Raw genomic sequence first — 15,910 nt, forward strand, 5'->3', positions numbered from 1 at the left:
CTAACTCTACCTGTCAAGTAAGTAAAAAAAAAAAAAAAAAAAAAAGACAACATACAGATAACAGAACTGTGTGTCCTAGTCCAGGTGCTGCAGAAAACTTGATTTCCATAGCCATTGTGATTGAACTTAACTTTTTCCCATGTGCACTCTACTGCTCACTTAAGCCCTAAGAGATATTCTTACTACTATATAGCCAGTACTTTTCAAGTTATCTTATTAAATGTCTTAAGTTTGTTGAATAGCCCTTTCTTCATTTTCTTAATGCTCTGATAACCTTTCATGTTTAAATAAAGCTATGGGAATTGCTTAACAAAAGTAAGGCTATTCATTTACAGAGGGTTTGTATTCTTAATGCACTAATTATAAATGAAAATATATTGTATAAAGAACAGAGAGCCTATTCTATTTTTTTTTAAAAAAAATTTTCTTGAGAGGCATAGCTACAGACAGAGAAAGAAACAGAGAGAGAGGTCTTCCATCCGCTGGTTTACTCCCCAAATGGCCACAATGGCCGGAGCTAGGCCGATCTGAAGCCAGGAGCCAGGAGCTTTTTCCTGGTCTCCCATGTGGGTGCAGGGGGCCAAGCACTTGGGCCATTTTCTACTGCTTTCCTAGGCTATCAGCATGGAGCTGGATTGGAAGTGGAGCAGCTGGGACTTGAACTAGTACTCACATGGGATGCCGACACCTCAGGCAGATTCTTAACCTACTATGCCATGGCACCAGCCCCAAGCATATACCTCTTGAGAATATGATTGAAGTCATGAATACTAAAAATTGGCTATGGTGTTTCCAACAACTTTTCTTTGGGCATTCTTCTGGTAACAATAAAATTATAACTTTATAAATATATTGCTATTTGGAGAATGCTAACCTAAAGGGGAAAGCATCTTCAACTATAAATAAATAGTTTTGGAAATAATATACAAACAGCAATAATTCATTTGCTCCTTGTTTCTCCATGTTTGTTCATAGCTGTATTACATGTATTCATAGCTTTGTGGAACAGTATTCCCCGTACTGATGTTTAATAAATAAAGTGTTTACTGACCACATGTAGTTGGGAAACACTGTTAGTTTTTTTTTTTAATTGCCCCATCTCTTACTGTTTTCCGTTTACTATTGTGCATTATGATGCTCAAAATAGGGATATTTGCAGGATTCAGTACTTCCCAAGCTTAATCTGTTCCTACCCATTAATATGTTACAGAATTCAGAGAAGTAAATAATCGTAGTCTTCACTGGCAAAGCTATTGATTTTTTTTTTTTACTTTTGTGTCACTATTAACATACTTCTCATATACTGGGCATCAAACTGTATATAGGTTTTTGAAATTATCTTGCTTTTTTTTTGTTTGAGGCACAAAGAAAGAGTTCCCATTTACTGACGTAGTCCTCAAGCAGCTGTCTAATCCAGGTTTCCCAAGTGAGTGGCAAGGATCCAACTACTTGAATCATCACCTGCTTCCTCCAAGGGTATTCATTAGCAGGAAGCTGAAATCAGGAGTGGAGCTAGGATTTGAGTCCAGGCATACTAACATAGAATGCAAGTGCCCCAACTGGTATCTTAACTGCTGTGTCAAATGCCCTGCCCCATCTTGGTTTAATAAAACTGTTAAATATAGGAGAGATTATTACAACGTAGCGGTTAAGGTTCTACTTGGGACGTCTGCATCATATGTTGGAGTACCTGGTTCAAATCCTCGATACTCCATTTCTGACCCAACTTCCTGCTAATGTGCACCCTGTAGACAGCAGATAAAGGCTCAAGTACTTGGGTTCCTGCAACCCATGTGAGAGACCCAGATACAGAATTCCAGGCCACTGGCTTTTCCTAACCCAGCCCTGGCTGCTACAGGCATCTGAAGAGTGAACCAGTAGATGAAAGAGCTCTCTCTGTGTCTCTTTCTAATAAAAATGAAAATAAATAAATTTATATTAAATATTACAGTTTCCAAAATTCTGGATTCTAAAGGATTTTTTTAAAGATTTATTTTATTCATTTGAAAGAGCTACAGAGAGAGAAAGGGAGAGAGAGATACTCCATTTGCTCTTTTACTCCCCAAATGGCCACAACGGCTAGGGCTGGGTTAGGCCAAAGCCAGGAGCCAGGAGCTTCATCTTGGTCTCCTACAAGGGGGCAGGGGCCCAAGGACTTGGGCCATCCTCTGCTACTTTCCTAGCCTCATTAGCAAGGAGCTGGATCAGAAGTGGAGCAGTTAGGACTCCAACTGGTGCCCATTTGGGATGGCTGGCATTGAAGGTGTTTAGGCTAGGAGTGCATATTATTTGTAGATAAATTTGAAAATACACAGGATTCCTAGATTTTTTTTTAGTAATACATTTGTGGATATTTTACTATTTAAATCTGTTCAGAATATCCATGTTTTTACGGACTGGTACACTGGTATTGAAGGAGAAAGTGAAACTGAGCAAATGTAAAAGTGAAACATAGAACAGTAGATAGATATGGTGCACCAGCTCTAGGATATTTTTAAACATTTCATCCTTTTTTCTCCTGTCTTGGAAGTATTAGAATGGTTTAGTTCAGGTTGAGTTTAGTAAAATACTTATCACTTCTGTGATAGTCTAATTTTTGTGTATGTTTTGTCTATAAGTTTAATTAAAGTGCATTTTTCCTTAAATTTTGAGTTTTAATGTAGTAGGCATAATTTTGGTAAAAGTAACAAGCAATATTGTACTTATTTATATCATAAGATGCAAATTTCCAGTGCTAAGTAAATCGTTTCATTCGCCTTACTTGTACATAATAGGTTTTTGTAAAACACTCTAACAACTCTGATAAAGAGAGTATAAAGAATACAAATAGAAGAGAGTAAAATAGTTCAAATGGTTACATGTTCTGAGTAGTTGTAGGCTTCTTGCTGAAGTGAAAAAGAAATCAAAAGACACAAAGAGGCAGTCAAGAGAACTATTGAATCCAATCTAGTACATGGATGTAGTTAGAAACAAACACTTTCAAAAAATGTAATATAGTTTTATAAAATGAAAAATGCAATACAATCCATAGACAGTAGAATTGAAAAGATTCCTCTTGGTTAGAGAAACAATGATTTGTAATGTGTTTGAGGACTAAGCAGTAGTTGGGCCCTTGAAAGGAACTTAACATACTTATTTGGGGATTTGATGAGAAGTTTGGAAGGGTAGATTTATCAGAATGTAGCACAGTTTTTAAAAAACTAAAGGTGAGAAACACTGGTCCAAGCAATTGTTAACTTCCACCGCGAAACTACAGTTGCATCTGCTTTTGACCAACTGTGGTTAAAACCAAAAGGCATAATGGGTCTGGCAAGACATATTTTAGGGTATATTTTAGTTCCTGTATTAAAAGTAATTCACCTTTAGATACAATTTATTTAGTTTTTGTTTTTCCACATGAGGGGCCTTTTAAAATGTATTGATAGTACAGATATTTTAACTGTAACATAATGGAATTCTTTTTTTTTTTTTTAATTTTTTGACAGGCAGAGTGGACAGTGAAAGAGAGACAGAGAGAAAGGTCTTCCTTTGCCGTTGGCAGTGGACAGTGAGAGAGAGACAGAGAGAAAGGTCTTCCTTTGCCGTTGGTTCACCCTCCAATGGCCGCCGCGGCCGGCACGCTGCAGCCGGCGCACTGCGCTTATCCGATGGCAGGAGCCAGGTGCTTTTCCTGGTCTCCCAAGGGGTGCAGGGCCCAAGGACTTGGGCCATCCTCCACTGCACTCCCTGGCCACAGCAGAGCTGGCCTGGAAGAGGGGCAACCGGTACAGAATCCGGCGCCCTGACCGGGACTAGAACCTGGTGTGCCATCGCCGCAAGGCGGAGGATTAGCCTAGTGAGCCACGGTGCTGGCACATAATGAAATTCTTAAGTCATCCAGGAAAAGAATGGTTGACATTAAGTCAACATGCCCCTCTTTACCCTATCTTTTGGTTATCTTAAACAGCTGCTCTATTTCTGTTTGTGTTTTACAGTTTTCAAGAAAGTGTCCTTGAATTCAAACTCTGTCTTCCAGAGGGCAGTTTCACTTCTTCATACTTCTTACTTGGACTCTGCATCTGAGCCTGGTTTTCAGTACAGTCAAGTGACTTTGGTGAAAAATGACATTTTCTTAAATGAGGTGAGGTGCTTGGTACATGTTCTAGATTTAAATTAAGTATACCCATAATTTTTGATATATAAGCCTAGTACTTTTTAGCTAACATTTTTTCAGAGGAGACAGCAGATTATTAGGAATATCTACTTAGAAAGTAATATATTCTAGGGAATAGAAAAACAATATTATTAGTCTTTTATTCATTTAAAAGAGAGAGAGAGGGAGAGAGAGAGATTTCCAGGAGGAATTCAGATGATACATTTAAATGTTTAATTGGCAGGAGAAAATAGTATATTTATAGCATTTGGTTATTTTCTTTATACAGTACAGAAACTTTTACCAACAAAAAAAGGCCAGTAATTATACTCCAGAAGAACTTCAAGAAACTTACGGGTTTCTTCTGTTTGAAACGGAAAACCAGGTAAGGGAATTAGGTTATAGAAAATTTGTTCTGTGGTATTAATGTACAAAATTCATTGTATCATTAACCTTAAATACTGGTGTTCCAGTTCTATAAATCTATAAGAGTACCAATTCATCATTACTTTTTGTTACTTAGTTTCATAGCAGTGTAAATGAAAATGAAAGCCAGTCATAACAGAGATTTAATTTTTGTGACTTTTCATGATTACTCTTATTTTAATGTTTCTAAACTTCCAGTAAGATTTGGATTCAAATAGATTTCTTTAATGACAGTATTGTCCTTTAATAAAGTGAATTGACAATTATCTATTCTGATTCATCATTGCATAGATTTTTTTGGTTTCCTATAAAGGAGTTTCAAGTTTAAATTACATGTTTTTGGGACTGAGGTAAATATTTTCAACATTCTAGTTAAATGGAATTGTTTCATGCTTTCTTTGAAGATTGAACATGTATATTATTGCCAGAATCTAAATTGTGGGAGAAGGAAATTATGGTATATAGGGTATGCATCCAAAGATGTGTATGGTTACTTAGATAACAATTTAAATAATACCAGAGATTATCATCAAAGCTGAAAATAATTCTGAGATACAAACTTAGGCTGGGTTAATAGTTTATAGAGAGGGGCCAGTGCTATGGCATATTGGGTAAAGCCACTGCCTGCAGTGCTGGCATCCTGTAAGTGCGCTGGTTCGAGTCCTGGCTGCTTCACCTCTGATCCAGCTCTCTGCTATGGCCTGGGGAAACAGTAGGAGATAGCCCAAGTCCTTGGGCCCCTGCACCTGCATGGGAGACCCGGAAGAAGCTCCTGGCTTCTGTCTTCGGATTGGTGCAGCTCTGGCTGTTGTGGCCAATTGGGGAGTGAACCAGCGGATGGAAGACCCTCTCTCTCTCTCTGCCTCTCTCTGCCTCTCCATCTCTCTGTGTGTAATTCTGACTTTCAAATAAATAAATCTTTAAAAAAATAGTTTATAGAGAAGCACAAGGCTAGCGTTGTGGCTCAGCAGGTTGGGACACCACCTGTGGTGCTGGCATTCCATATGATCTATGGTTTGGCTGTTCCTTGCTGGTATGCCTATGAAAGCAGTGGAAAAGAGGTCCCAAGTGCTTAGGCCCCTGCCACACAAGTGGGAGACTCAGTTGGAGTTCCAGGCTCCTGGCTTCAGCCTGGCCCTGCCCCAGCCATTTTTGGCTATTTGTGGAGTGGGCCAGTTGGATGGAGGAGCTTTGTTTCTGTCTCTCTCTCTGTGACTCTGCTTTTCAATTAATAATTTCAAAGAAAAAATGTAGTTAGCTTAAAGAATAATTAATGATGCAAGGATTATATAGTAATGCTAGAAGAATTTAGTCCTTTTAAATTTAGTCATCAAATCCAAATAAAATGTGCTCTGGGTTCACACTAAAAATGACGTTTGGAGATAAGACGTTTTCAGATTTAGTGTTCTAAAGCTATAACTGGAGAAGAAATCTTCAAGAGAGGATTTACTTGTGACTTTGTTTAATTTGGTTTTACTAGTGACAATTTTATTCATAGAAATGGTATATTTTATGAAAAACTTTGGACTATTAATTAAAACTTGATTGTTGTATATAGGCTTGCTTTGTGCCATGAATACATAGAGTGAATGGATCCTTTATTTATTTTAAAGCGTTTAGATTATAGCATTATTTCATTGCCTCCCTAAAGACTGATAATAAGCAAAGTAGTATCTTTTGTTTGAAGGCAAAATTGGTATGTCAGCGTGGACTCTGTGTTGGCAGCAGTTCTATTACCACTCTGGGTGATCCATCTAAAGGTAAGTCTGTAAGTAAAAAGAACCTTTCACAAGATGAAGTGAGATTTAGTTAATTTCATAAGACATCTATGTTGAAAGCCAGTTTTATTAGTGTCAAACAGTTCATAAATTTTATCATCGGCACTTTAAACACATAAATGAGTTTTGAATTTAAAACTTAGAGTATTTTTCAGTTCCAAGAGATTAGTACTGTCCTGAGGAACTCTTCTAAACTATCATAATGGCAATAGGAATAGAGAACAGATGGAACTCACCAAACCCAGCAACTATGGAATGGGAGGAATAAAAGAGAAATTGATTAAAAAAAAAAAAAAAAGGTTTTAAACCTATACCATAGTATGTTGTTAATAGAACAGAGGCACAGAAGGAGAGAAACAGATTGGTCAGGAAGCTGGTGAGTTGAAAGAGAAAAGTAATCTAATGGCTAATATGAATTAGCACTGAATTTTTTTAAACATCTGTTTTCTCATCTGTGAAATCAGTTAAACTACTTTGTATAGTTGTGAGAGTCAAAATAGGAAGTTCTCAGTAGATGACCAGTACTACTTTTGTGAGTTAAATTTGAGAAATAGTGCATTTTTTTAGGTGTTATTGAAACAAAGCCTACAAGGGATAAAATAGTTAGGAAAAGGATGAGAACAAGTATGAGGCTGGGGTTTTAGTTGAAGCCAAGACATTGTTATAGGATATAGTGTAGAAGGAAAAGATGCAAAAGAACAGTACTTTCGGTTAGTTAAAGGGACCAGGATATGGGGAAATGGGAATATTGGATGGAGAATTGGAAAGTAGAATTTCACATAAATAATAAGATCTGAATAGAGGAGTATTTAGTGGTGCTGAGAGCTACAGAATGTGGAGGTCAGGACTGAGAAAAATTATTAGGCTTCATGGCTAGATCTCCACTGACTTTGTTTTTTAAAATAACAGCTTTATCGTGATATAATTCACATTATAGAATTTTCCTATTTAAAGCATAGAGTTCATTGGGTTTTAAAAAAATATATTCACAGAGTTATGCAACTACCACCATGATGAATTTCCATTTTCATTACTGTGAAGTAGAAATCCTCTGGCAGTTAATAGGGACTCCCTGTTTTTCATGATGATCAGCCCTAAAAACTACATTTTACATTTGTAGATTAGCCTGTTCTGGACATTCTGTGTAAATCAAATATATGCAAGTCTTTTTGTGAGTAATTTACTTAGCATGTTTTTGAGGTTCAACCATGTTGTAGCATATATCAATACTTCATTTCTTTCTATGGTATATTTATTATGGTGTATTCTTTTATGTGGGTATACCACATTTTCTTTATGCACTCAAATTTATGGGTACTTTTGGCTTTCATGAATAATTTCATAAAATTCATGTTTGAATTTTTTGTGTGGATAATATTTTCATTTCTCTTGGGTCTGTTAGGAATGGAATCACAGGGTCATGTTTGTAAAACAAAAAAATTTTAACTTACATTCAGCTTATATTTGTAATGGAAATAAAAGGTGATAAATTCATAACCTCAATAACAAAACATGATACATTTTTTCTTCTCTTTTTTCACCCCACTGTCTTCATTATGAAAAATTCAAACATATGGAAAGTAGAGCACATGATGTGGTATACCCAACATCTAAGTTTAACAGATAGTAATTTGCCTTATAGGCTTTACATTTTTTTCCCCTGAAGAATTTGAAAGTAAAATACAACTGAACACCTCAGCTTGAGAGGCTGGCTTCAGTAGACTGGTATGGGTAGAAGTTGGTTGTTCCTGACAAGGCACAATCTTCATAGCACATAGCTGAAGATGATAGTCAAGTAACACTACTGCCTGTATATGTTTTATAGTTTTGGCTTAGATTATAACTGGAAAGTTTTGTGTTAACAGTCTTGTTTCTATTAGTTAAATGTTTTTTTTAGTTTAAAAGCTTATTGATCTTCTCGAGAACACTGTGGTTTCTATGATCCAGGTCTACCTTCCTCTCTTGGGTGACTTATTTGTAACCTGGAACACAAGCGAATGACCACAGATTTATTGCTCATTCTCACTATCACTATGTCAATGCTTTCTCACCCATTGTCTTTTCTATTTCAAAAGGGGGGATATTTGTGAAGTCCATCCTTTCCTCCTTACTTCGACTGCTGCTGTCTTGTTGAGAGCCCCCTTTCCTAATTGGTCTTGATTTTTTTCTCTCTTGATGGGAAATCTGCTTATCAAATGGTTCTCTGCTACCTACAGAATAAAGTCTTAAGCTAATTTTCAAATCATGCGAAGATCTTTACTATCCAGTTCCAACCTTCCTTATCAGCCTCAGCTTTTACCACTTCCTCCTCATTCCCAACACTGGTTTAAGTCCTTAATAGTGTGTGATCCTTTATATTTCCATACTTTTATTCATTCTCCTTTCTACTTAGGATTTCATTCCCCCATCTATTTAAACAATTCCTTTTTTTAAAATCTCACTATTTTATTTTATTTTTTGCCTAAAAACTTCTTTTTTAAGGTATACGAACTTCATGAATTTCATATATAGAAACTTAGGAACATAATGATTCTTCCCACTCAACCCTCCCTTTCACCTGTGTTCCTACCATTCTTCTTTCTCCCTCTTCTTTTTTTTTTTTTTTTTAATTAATTTATTTATTTTTGACAGGCAGAGTGGACAGTGAGAGAGAGAAAGATACAGAGAGAAAGGTCTTCCTTTTTGCCATTGGTTCACCCTCCAATGGCCTCCACGGCTGGCGCTCCGCTGATCCGATGGCAGGAGCCAGATACTTATCCTGGTTTCCCATGGGGTGCAGGGCCCAAGGCCTTGGGCCATCCTCCACTGCACTCCCTGGCCACAGCAGAGAGCTGGCCTGGAAGAGGGGCAACCGGGACAGAATCCGGCACCCCAACTGGGACTAGAACCCAGTGTGCCGGCGCTGCAAGGCGGAGGATTAGCCTAGTGAGCCGCGGCGCCAGCTCCTTCTCCCTCTTCTATTCCTGTTCTTATTTTTCACTAAGATCTATTTTCAATCAACTTTATACTCATAAGATTAACCCTACACTAAATAACACTACACAAATAGTATGGGGGAAAAAAACTGCTTGCTCCTCAACAGTCAAGACAAAATGCTATTGAGTCATCACATCTCAAAAGTGTTAATTTCACGTCTATAAATTACCTTTTAGGTGCTCTGTTAGCTACCACAGATCAGGGAGAACATATAGTATTTTTGTTTTTGAGACTGGCTTATTTCACTAAGTATAATCATTTCCAGTTGCATCCATTTTGTTGCAAAAGACAGGATTTCATTTATTTTTACCACTGTGTAGTATTCCATGGTATACATATCCCATAATTTCTTTATCCAGTCCTCAGTTGATGCACATCTAGGTTGATTCCGTATCTTAGGTATTGTGAATTGAGCAGCAATAAATATGGGGGTACACATTACTCTTTCATATGCTGATTTCATTTCCTTTGGGTAAACTCCCAAGAGTGGGAAGACTGGGTCAATTGGTAGGTCTATAGTCAGATTTCTGTGATATCTTCATACTGTGTTCCATAGTGCCTGTGCCAGTTTACATTCCTACTAGCAGTGGATTAGGGTACCTCTTCCCCTATATCCTTGCTAGCATTTACAACTCCTTCTTTTCCAGACATTTAATTATATTATTTCTGTACTCATATAGTTCTTCATAACAAGAAAGCTTTTTTTTAAAAAGAAAGCTTTTATTTAATAAATATAAATTTCATAGATACAGCTTTAGGAATATAGCAGTTCTTTGCCCTATACTCTCCCTTCTTCCCCCATTCCTATCCCACCTCTTACTCCCTCTCCCATCCCATTCTTCATTAAGATTCATTTTTAATTATCTTTGTATACAGAAGACCAATTCTATACTAAGTAAAGATTTCATCAGTTGGTAGTCACACAAAGTATAAAGTACTGTTTGAAGACAAGTTTTATTGTTCTCATAGTACAACTCATTAAAGAAAGAGGTCCTATGTGGGGAGCAAGTGCACAGTGACTCCTGTTGTTGATTTAACAATTGACACTCTTATGACGTCAGTGATCACCCAGGGCTCTTGTCATGAGCTGCCAAGGCTATGGAAGCCCTTTTTTTTTTTTTTTTTTTAAAGAGTTATTTATTTATTTGAAAGTCAGAGTTACACAGAGAGAGGAGAGGCAGAGAGAGGGAGAGGGAGGTCTTCCATCCACTGGTTCACTCTCCAGCTGGCTGCAATGGCCAGATTTGCGTCATTCTGAAGGCAGGAGCCAGCAGCTTCTTCTGGGTCTCCCATGTGAGTGCAGGGGCCTAAGGACTTGGGTCATCTTCCTCTGCTTTCCCAGGCCACAGCAGAGAGCTGGATTGGAAGTGGAGCGGTCAGGACTTGAAGTGGTGTCCATATGGGATGCCAGTACTTCAGGCAGCGGCCTTACCTACTACGCCACAGCGCCAACCACTATGGTAGCCTTTTGAGTCCACAAACTGTCAGTATTTAGACAGGGCCTTAAGCAAAGTGGAAGCTCTTTCTTCCCTTCAGAGAAAGGTACCTCCTTCTTTCCACTGGGATCTCACTCACAGAGATCTTTCTTGTAGGTCATTTTTTGCCACAGTATCTTGGCTTTCCATGCTTGAAATGCTTCTCATAGTGTCAATTTCACTTCTACAGGTTTTCTTTTAGGTACTCAGTTGTCACAGATCAGGGAGAACATACGATATTTGTCCCTTTGGGACTGGCTTATTTCACTAAGTATGATGTTTTCCAGATTGATCCATTTTGTTGCAAATGGCCAGATTTCATTTTTTTTTTTTTTTTACCACTGTGTAGCATTCCATAGAGTACATATCCCATAATTTCTTTATCCAGTCTTCCACTGACGGGCATTTAGGTTGATTCCATAACTTAGCTGTTGTGAACTGAGCTGCAATAAACATGGAGGTGAAGATAGCTCTTTTATTTGCTGACTTCATTTCCCTTGGGTAAATTCTGAGGAGTTGGATGGCTGGGTCGAATGGTAGGACTATATTCAGATTTCTGAGGTATCTCCAAACTGTCTTCCATAGTGACTTAACCAGTTTACATTCCCAACAACAGTGGATTAGGGTGCCTTTTCCCCCATACCCTCTCCAGCATTTGTTGTTTGTTGATTTCTGTATGAAAGCCATTCTAAGTGGGGTGAGGTGAAACCTCATTGTGGTTTTGATTTGCATTTCCCTGACAGCTAGTGATCCTGAACATTTTTTTCTGTGTCTGTTGGCCATTTAGATTTTTGCTTTTGAAAAATGTCTGTTGAAGTCTTTGGTCCATCTCTTAAGTGGGTTGGTTGTTTTGTTGTTGTGGAGTTTCTTGATCTCTTTGTAGATTGTGGTTATTAATCCTTTATAAGTTGTATAGTTTGCACAGAATTTCTCCTGTTCTGCTGATTGCCTCCTCATTTTCCTGTTTCTTTTGCTGTACAGAAACTTCTCAATTTGATATATTCTCAGCTGTAATTTTGGCTTTGTCTGCCTGTGCCTGTGGGGTCTTTGACAAGAAATCTTTGCTTGTGCCTGTATCTTGCAGGGTTTCTGCGATGTTCTGTAATAATTTGATGGTGTCGGGTCGTAGATTTAGGTCTTTAATCCATGCTGAGTGGATTTTTGTGTAAGGTGTCTTGCTTCATGCTTCTGCATGTGGAAATCGAGTTTTCTCAACACCATTTGTTGAAGACTGTCCTTGCACCAGAGATTGGTTTTAGCTCCTTGATCAAATGTAAGTTGGTTGTAGATGTTTGGATTGATTTCTGGTGTTCCTGGTCTGTTCCATTGGTCTATCCATCTGTTTTTGTTCCAGTACCATGCTGTTTTGATTATAGTTGCTGTGTAGTATTTCTTGAAATTCGGTGTTTTGATTCCACCGGCTTTGTTTTTGTTGTATAAGATTGCTTTAGCTATTCGAGGTCTCCTGTGCCTCCATATGAATTTCAGCATCATTATTTTCAGATCTGAGAAGAATGTCTTTGGTATTTTGATTGGTATCTCATTGGATCTGTAAATTGCTTTTGGAAGAATGGACATTTTGATGATATTGATTCTTCCAATCCATGAACATGAAAGATTTTTTCATTTTTTCTAATCTTCTTGTATTTCTTTAATATTTTTTAATTCTCATCATAGAGATCTTTGACATTCTTGGTTAAATTTATTCTAAGGTATTTGATTTTTTTATAGTTATTGTATAACACTTTTTTTTCGACATGAAAAGGATTTTTTTATTCAACTCTTAGCTACTTAGAACATGGAATTGCCAACACATTTCTCACAATGAAGGTTTTATAGCATTCACTGATTTGCAGGTTTTCCTTTTTTTAAAAAATTAAGGCATCATTGTGGGTGACACTGACAAATACAGAAAGAAAAGGAGTGAGAGGCAGATCATGACTCGAGTAGACTGCAGCACATAAGACAATAACTGCAGGCCAAGTACAGAAGATGCTGGAGAAAGGCTACTGAAGCACAAATTAGCCTTTCAGAATTAGTTACCTGGCATTGACTTGGGTCTTATTAAAACATTTATTTATTTTTACTTATTTGAAAGGCGTTGAGAGATGGACAGGCAGAGAAAGAGACAGACAGAGATCCTCTATCTGCTGGTTCCCTCCCCAAATGCCTGCAACTGCTGAGGCCCGAGCAGGCTAATTACAGGAGCCTGGAACTCAATTCAGGTGTCTGTCTGTCTCTCTCTCTCTCTCTTTTTTTTTTTTAGAAAACTTTTATTTAATAAATATAAATTTCAAGTGTACAACTTTTGGATTATAGGAGTTTTCCCCCCCATAACCACCCACAAACTATCCTATCTCCCCCTCCATTTCCCATCCCATTCTTCATTAAGATTCATTTTTAATTATCCTTATATACAGAAGATCAACTTAGTGTATACTAAGTAAAGATTTCAACAGTTTGTACCCACACAGACACACAAAGTATAAAGTATTGTTTGAAGACTACTTTTACCATTGATTTTCATAGTATAACACATTAAGGACAGAGATCCTACATGGGGAGTAAGTACACAGTTACTGCTGGGATAACACTACTTTTTGCATTTAGTAATACTTGTTTACATTTCCATGTGCCCTCAGATGCATAATATTCTTGGCAAATACTTAATTAGCTACTAGCTACTGTATGTTGGGCTATGGTATATTTATATTGACAAATATAACCCCTGCCTTAATAGAATTTTTGATCTAGTACAATAAACTTGTTGATGGTAGAGACCTCATTTTTTTTTTTTTTTTTTTTTGACAGGCAGAGTGGACAGTGAGAGAGAGACAGAGAAAAAGGTCTTCCTTTTGCCGTTGGTTCACCCTCCAATGGCCTCCACGGCTGGCGCGATGCAGCCGGGGCACCGCGCTGATCCAAAGCCAGGAGCCAGGTGCTTCTCCTGGTCTCCCATGGGGTGCAGGGCCCAAGCACTTGGGCCATCCTCCACTGCACTCCCTGGCCACAGCAGAGAGCTGGCCTGGAAGAGGGGCAACAGGGACAGAATCCAGTGCCCCGACCAGGACTAGAACCTGGTGTGCCAGGGCCACAAGGCGGAAGATTAGCCTATTGAGCTGCTGCGCTGGCGAGACCTCATTTTATTTACTTTTGTATCACTACTTTCTAGTACAAAATCTGCCATATAGTAAGCTTTCAGTGCGTATTATTAAGTAATAAATAAAAATACTGATTTTTTTCCCCCAAAGAGTAAATAGACTACTGTATACCTTTTGGTTGAATGGTTGCACAGAGGGAAAAAACAGACAAATTTTGGATTTTATTTCAGTTCTTGTGCCTGATTAGAAAATGTATTATCAAGCAGATATTTTTTAGCTTTGTTTCCATAAGTTTAGAATATCACAGTGGCTCTCTAAAAGGTGTGCAGTATCAAAACAAATTTTTTAAAAAACTCATTTGTCCTTTGTTATTCTTGTTTAATTAAAAATATTCACTTGTGAATTATATCAGTATTCTTTTTAAAGTGTAAATTAATCTGTATCTTATACTTTTATAGGTGTATACGTTTCGAAATACTCAGATTATCTTCATCCAAGACCGTGGTATCATGGGAAATCTGGCTATATTGTAATATTTAACCTAATTAAGGTAAAACCCAGATGTGTTTTTTATGTAATTTTTTCATAAAAACTGAAAGTCATCCACCTGTGATGTTCTTTCTAGATTGTTAGGTAAATATAGTACTACCCTGCCAAAGGTGGTTATCTAAGTGCAGGGAAAACAAAAATGTTTTACTTTAAAAACAAAACTTGGGGCCCAGGTTGTGGCACGGTGAGCTAAGCAGCAGCCTTCAACACCAGTATCCGTATTGGAAAGCTGGTTCTAGTCCTGGCTGCTCTGCTGCTGATCCAGCGTCCTGCTACTGCACCTAGTAAAAGCAGTGAAAGCTGTGCCGAGTGCTTGGGCCCCGTCTGGGAGACCAGGATGGAGTTCCTGGCTCCTAATGTCAACCTAGCCCAGCCCTTGCTGTTGTGGCCACTTGGATAGTGAACCAGAGGATAGAACTCTCTTGTCTCTCTCTTTCTCTCTCTGTAACTCTGCCTTTCAAATAAAATACAGTTTTTGAAAATCTCTACTGTCTTTATCAAAGGTTGCTCTACCAGACAAAAGAAAGGAAAACTTTTCAGTGAAAGTCCTTTTTATTATTTTCAAGTTTAAAATAATTCACAGATAATTTGTTAAACCAACAGAGAAAAAAAAATTTTTTTAAAGATTTATTACTTGATGCCGGTGCTGTGGTGCAGTGGGTTAATACCCTGGCCTGAAGCACCGGCATCCCATATGGGCGCTGGTTCGAGACCCAGCTGCTCCACTTCCAATCCTGCTCTCTGCTAGGGCCTGGTAAAGCAGTAGAAGATGGCCCAAGTCCTTGGGCCCCTCTACCTGGATGGGAGACCTGGAAGCTCCTGGCTTTGGATTGGCACAGCTCCAGCTATTGCAGCCAGTTGGGGAGTGAACCATCGGCTGGAAGACCTCTCTCTCTCTCTCTCTCTCTCTGCCTCTCCTCTCTCTCTCTCTGTGTGTAACTCTGACTTTCAAATAAATAAATAAACCTTAAAAAAAAAAAAAAGATTTATTACTGTCTCCCAGGCACATTAGCAGAAAACTCAGTTGGAAGCAGAGTAGCCACAACTCAAACCAGAAATTCCAGTATGGACTGAAGGCATCCCAAGCAGCAGCTTAGCTTGCTACATAGTAACTCCCACTCCTTGTGGTATATTTTTACTTATTTAAAAGGCAGAGAAACGGCTTTCGTCACTGAATCACACCCAAAATACCTGCAATAGCTAGGGCTGGGCAGAGCCAAAGCCAGGATCCCAGAACTTAGTCGGGGTTTTACAAGTGGCTGGGAAAGACCCAAGAAGTCTGCTGCCTCCCAAGTGATGCATTAGCAGGAAGCCAGGGTGGAATTAGAGATGGGACATCGATCTAGGTACTCTACTATGATTTAGCCACTACTGCTGAATGCTTGCCTGACAACCACATTATAAGCATGAAATAATAGAAAACAAGTATTTGCTCATAGAATGAGATTACAGTTATAAAATGTGAATTTAGAA

At 38.2% G+C, this 15,910-nt stretch overlaps 1 protein-coding gene across 26 annotated transcripts in view; it reads left to right on the forward strand.

Annotated features, from left to right (window-relative positions):
• Window positions 1-15,910, forward strand: part of TASOR2 (transcription activation suppressor family member 2) — an 85,160-nt gene that overhangs the window by 19,453 nt on the left and 49,797 nt on the right. For 7 of the 26 annotated variants that reach the window (XM_070055832.1, XM_070055831.1, XM_070055834.1 and 4 more), the window contains 4 exons: window positions 3,975-4,120; window positions 4,422-4,517; window positions 6,246-6,318; window positions 14,347-14,438. The exons of 1 other annotated variant lie outside the window; for it this stretch is intronic. Coding sequence is in view for 14 of the 25 variants with exons in the window: in XM_008248603.4 (XP_008246825.1) it covers window positions 3,975-4,120; window positions 4,422-4,517; window positions 6,246-6,318; window positions 14,347-14,438 (407 nt within the window). In the remaining 11 variants the exon portion in view is untranslated. Of the gene's footprint in view, window positions 1-1,360; window positions 1,427-3,974; window positions 4,121-4,421; window positions 4,518-6,229; window positions 6,319-6,673; window positions 6,713-14,346; window positions 14,439-15,910 lie in introns of those variants that run through there. 18 more of the 26 variants (XM_070055830.1, XM_070055827.1, XM_070055826.1 and 15 more) reach the window with 8 other exon arrangements.

The sequence above is a fragment of the Oryctolagus cuniculus genome, chromosome 13 (assembly GCF_964237555.1).
Source record: "Oryctolagus cuniculus chromosome 13, mOryCun1.1, whole genome shotgun sequence".
Lineage (NCBI taxonomy): Eukaryota > Metazoa > Chordata > Mammalia > Lagomorpha > Leporidae > Oryctolagus > Oryctolagus cuniculus.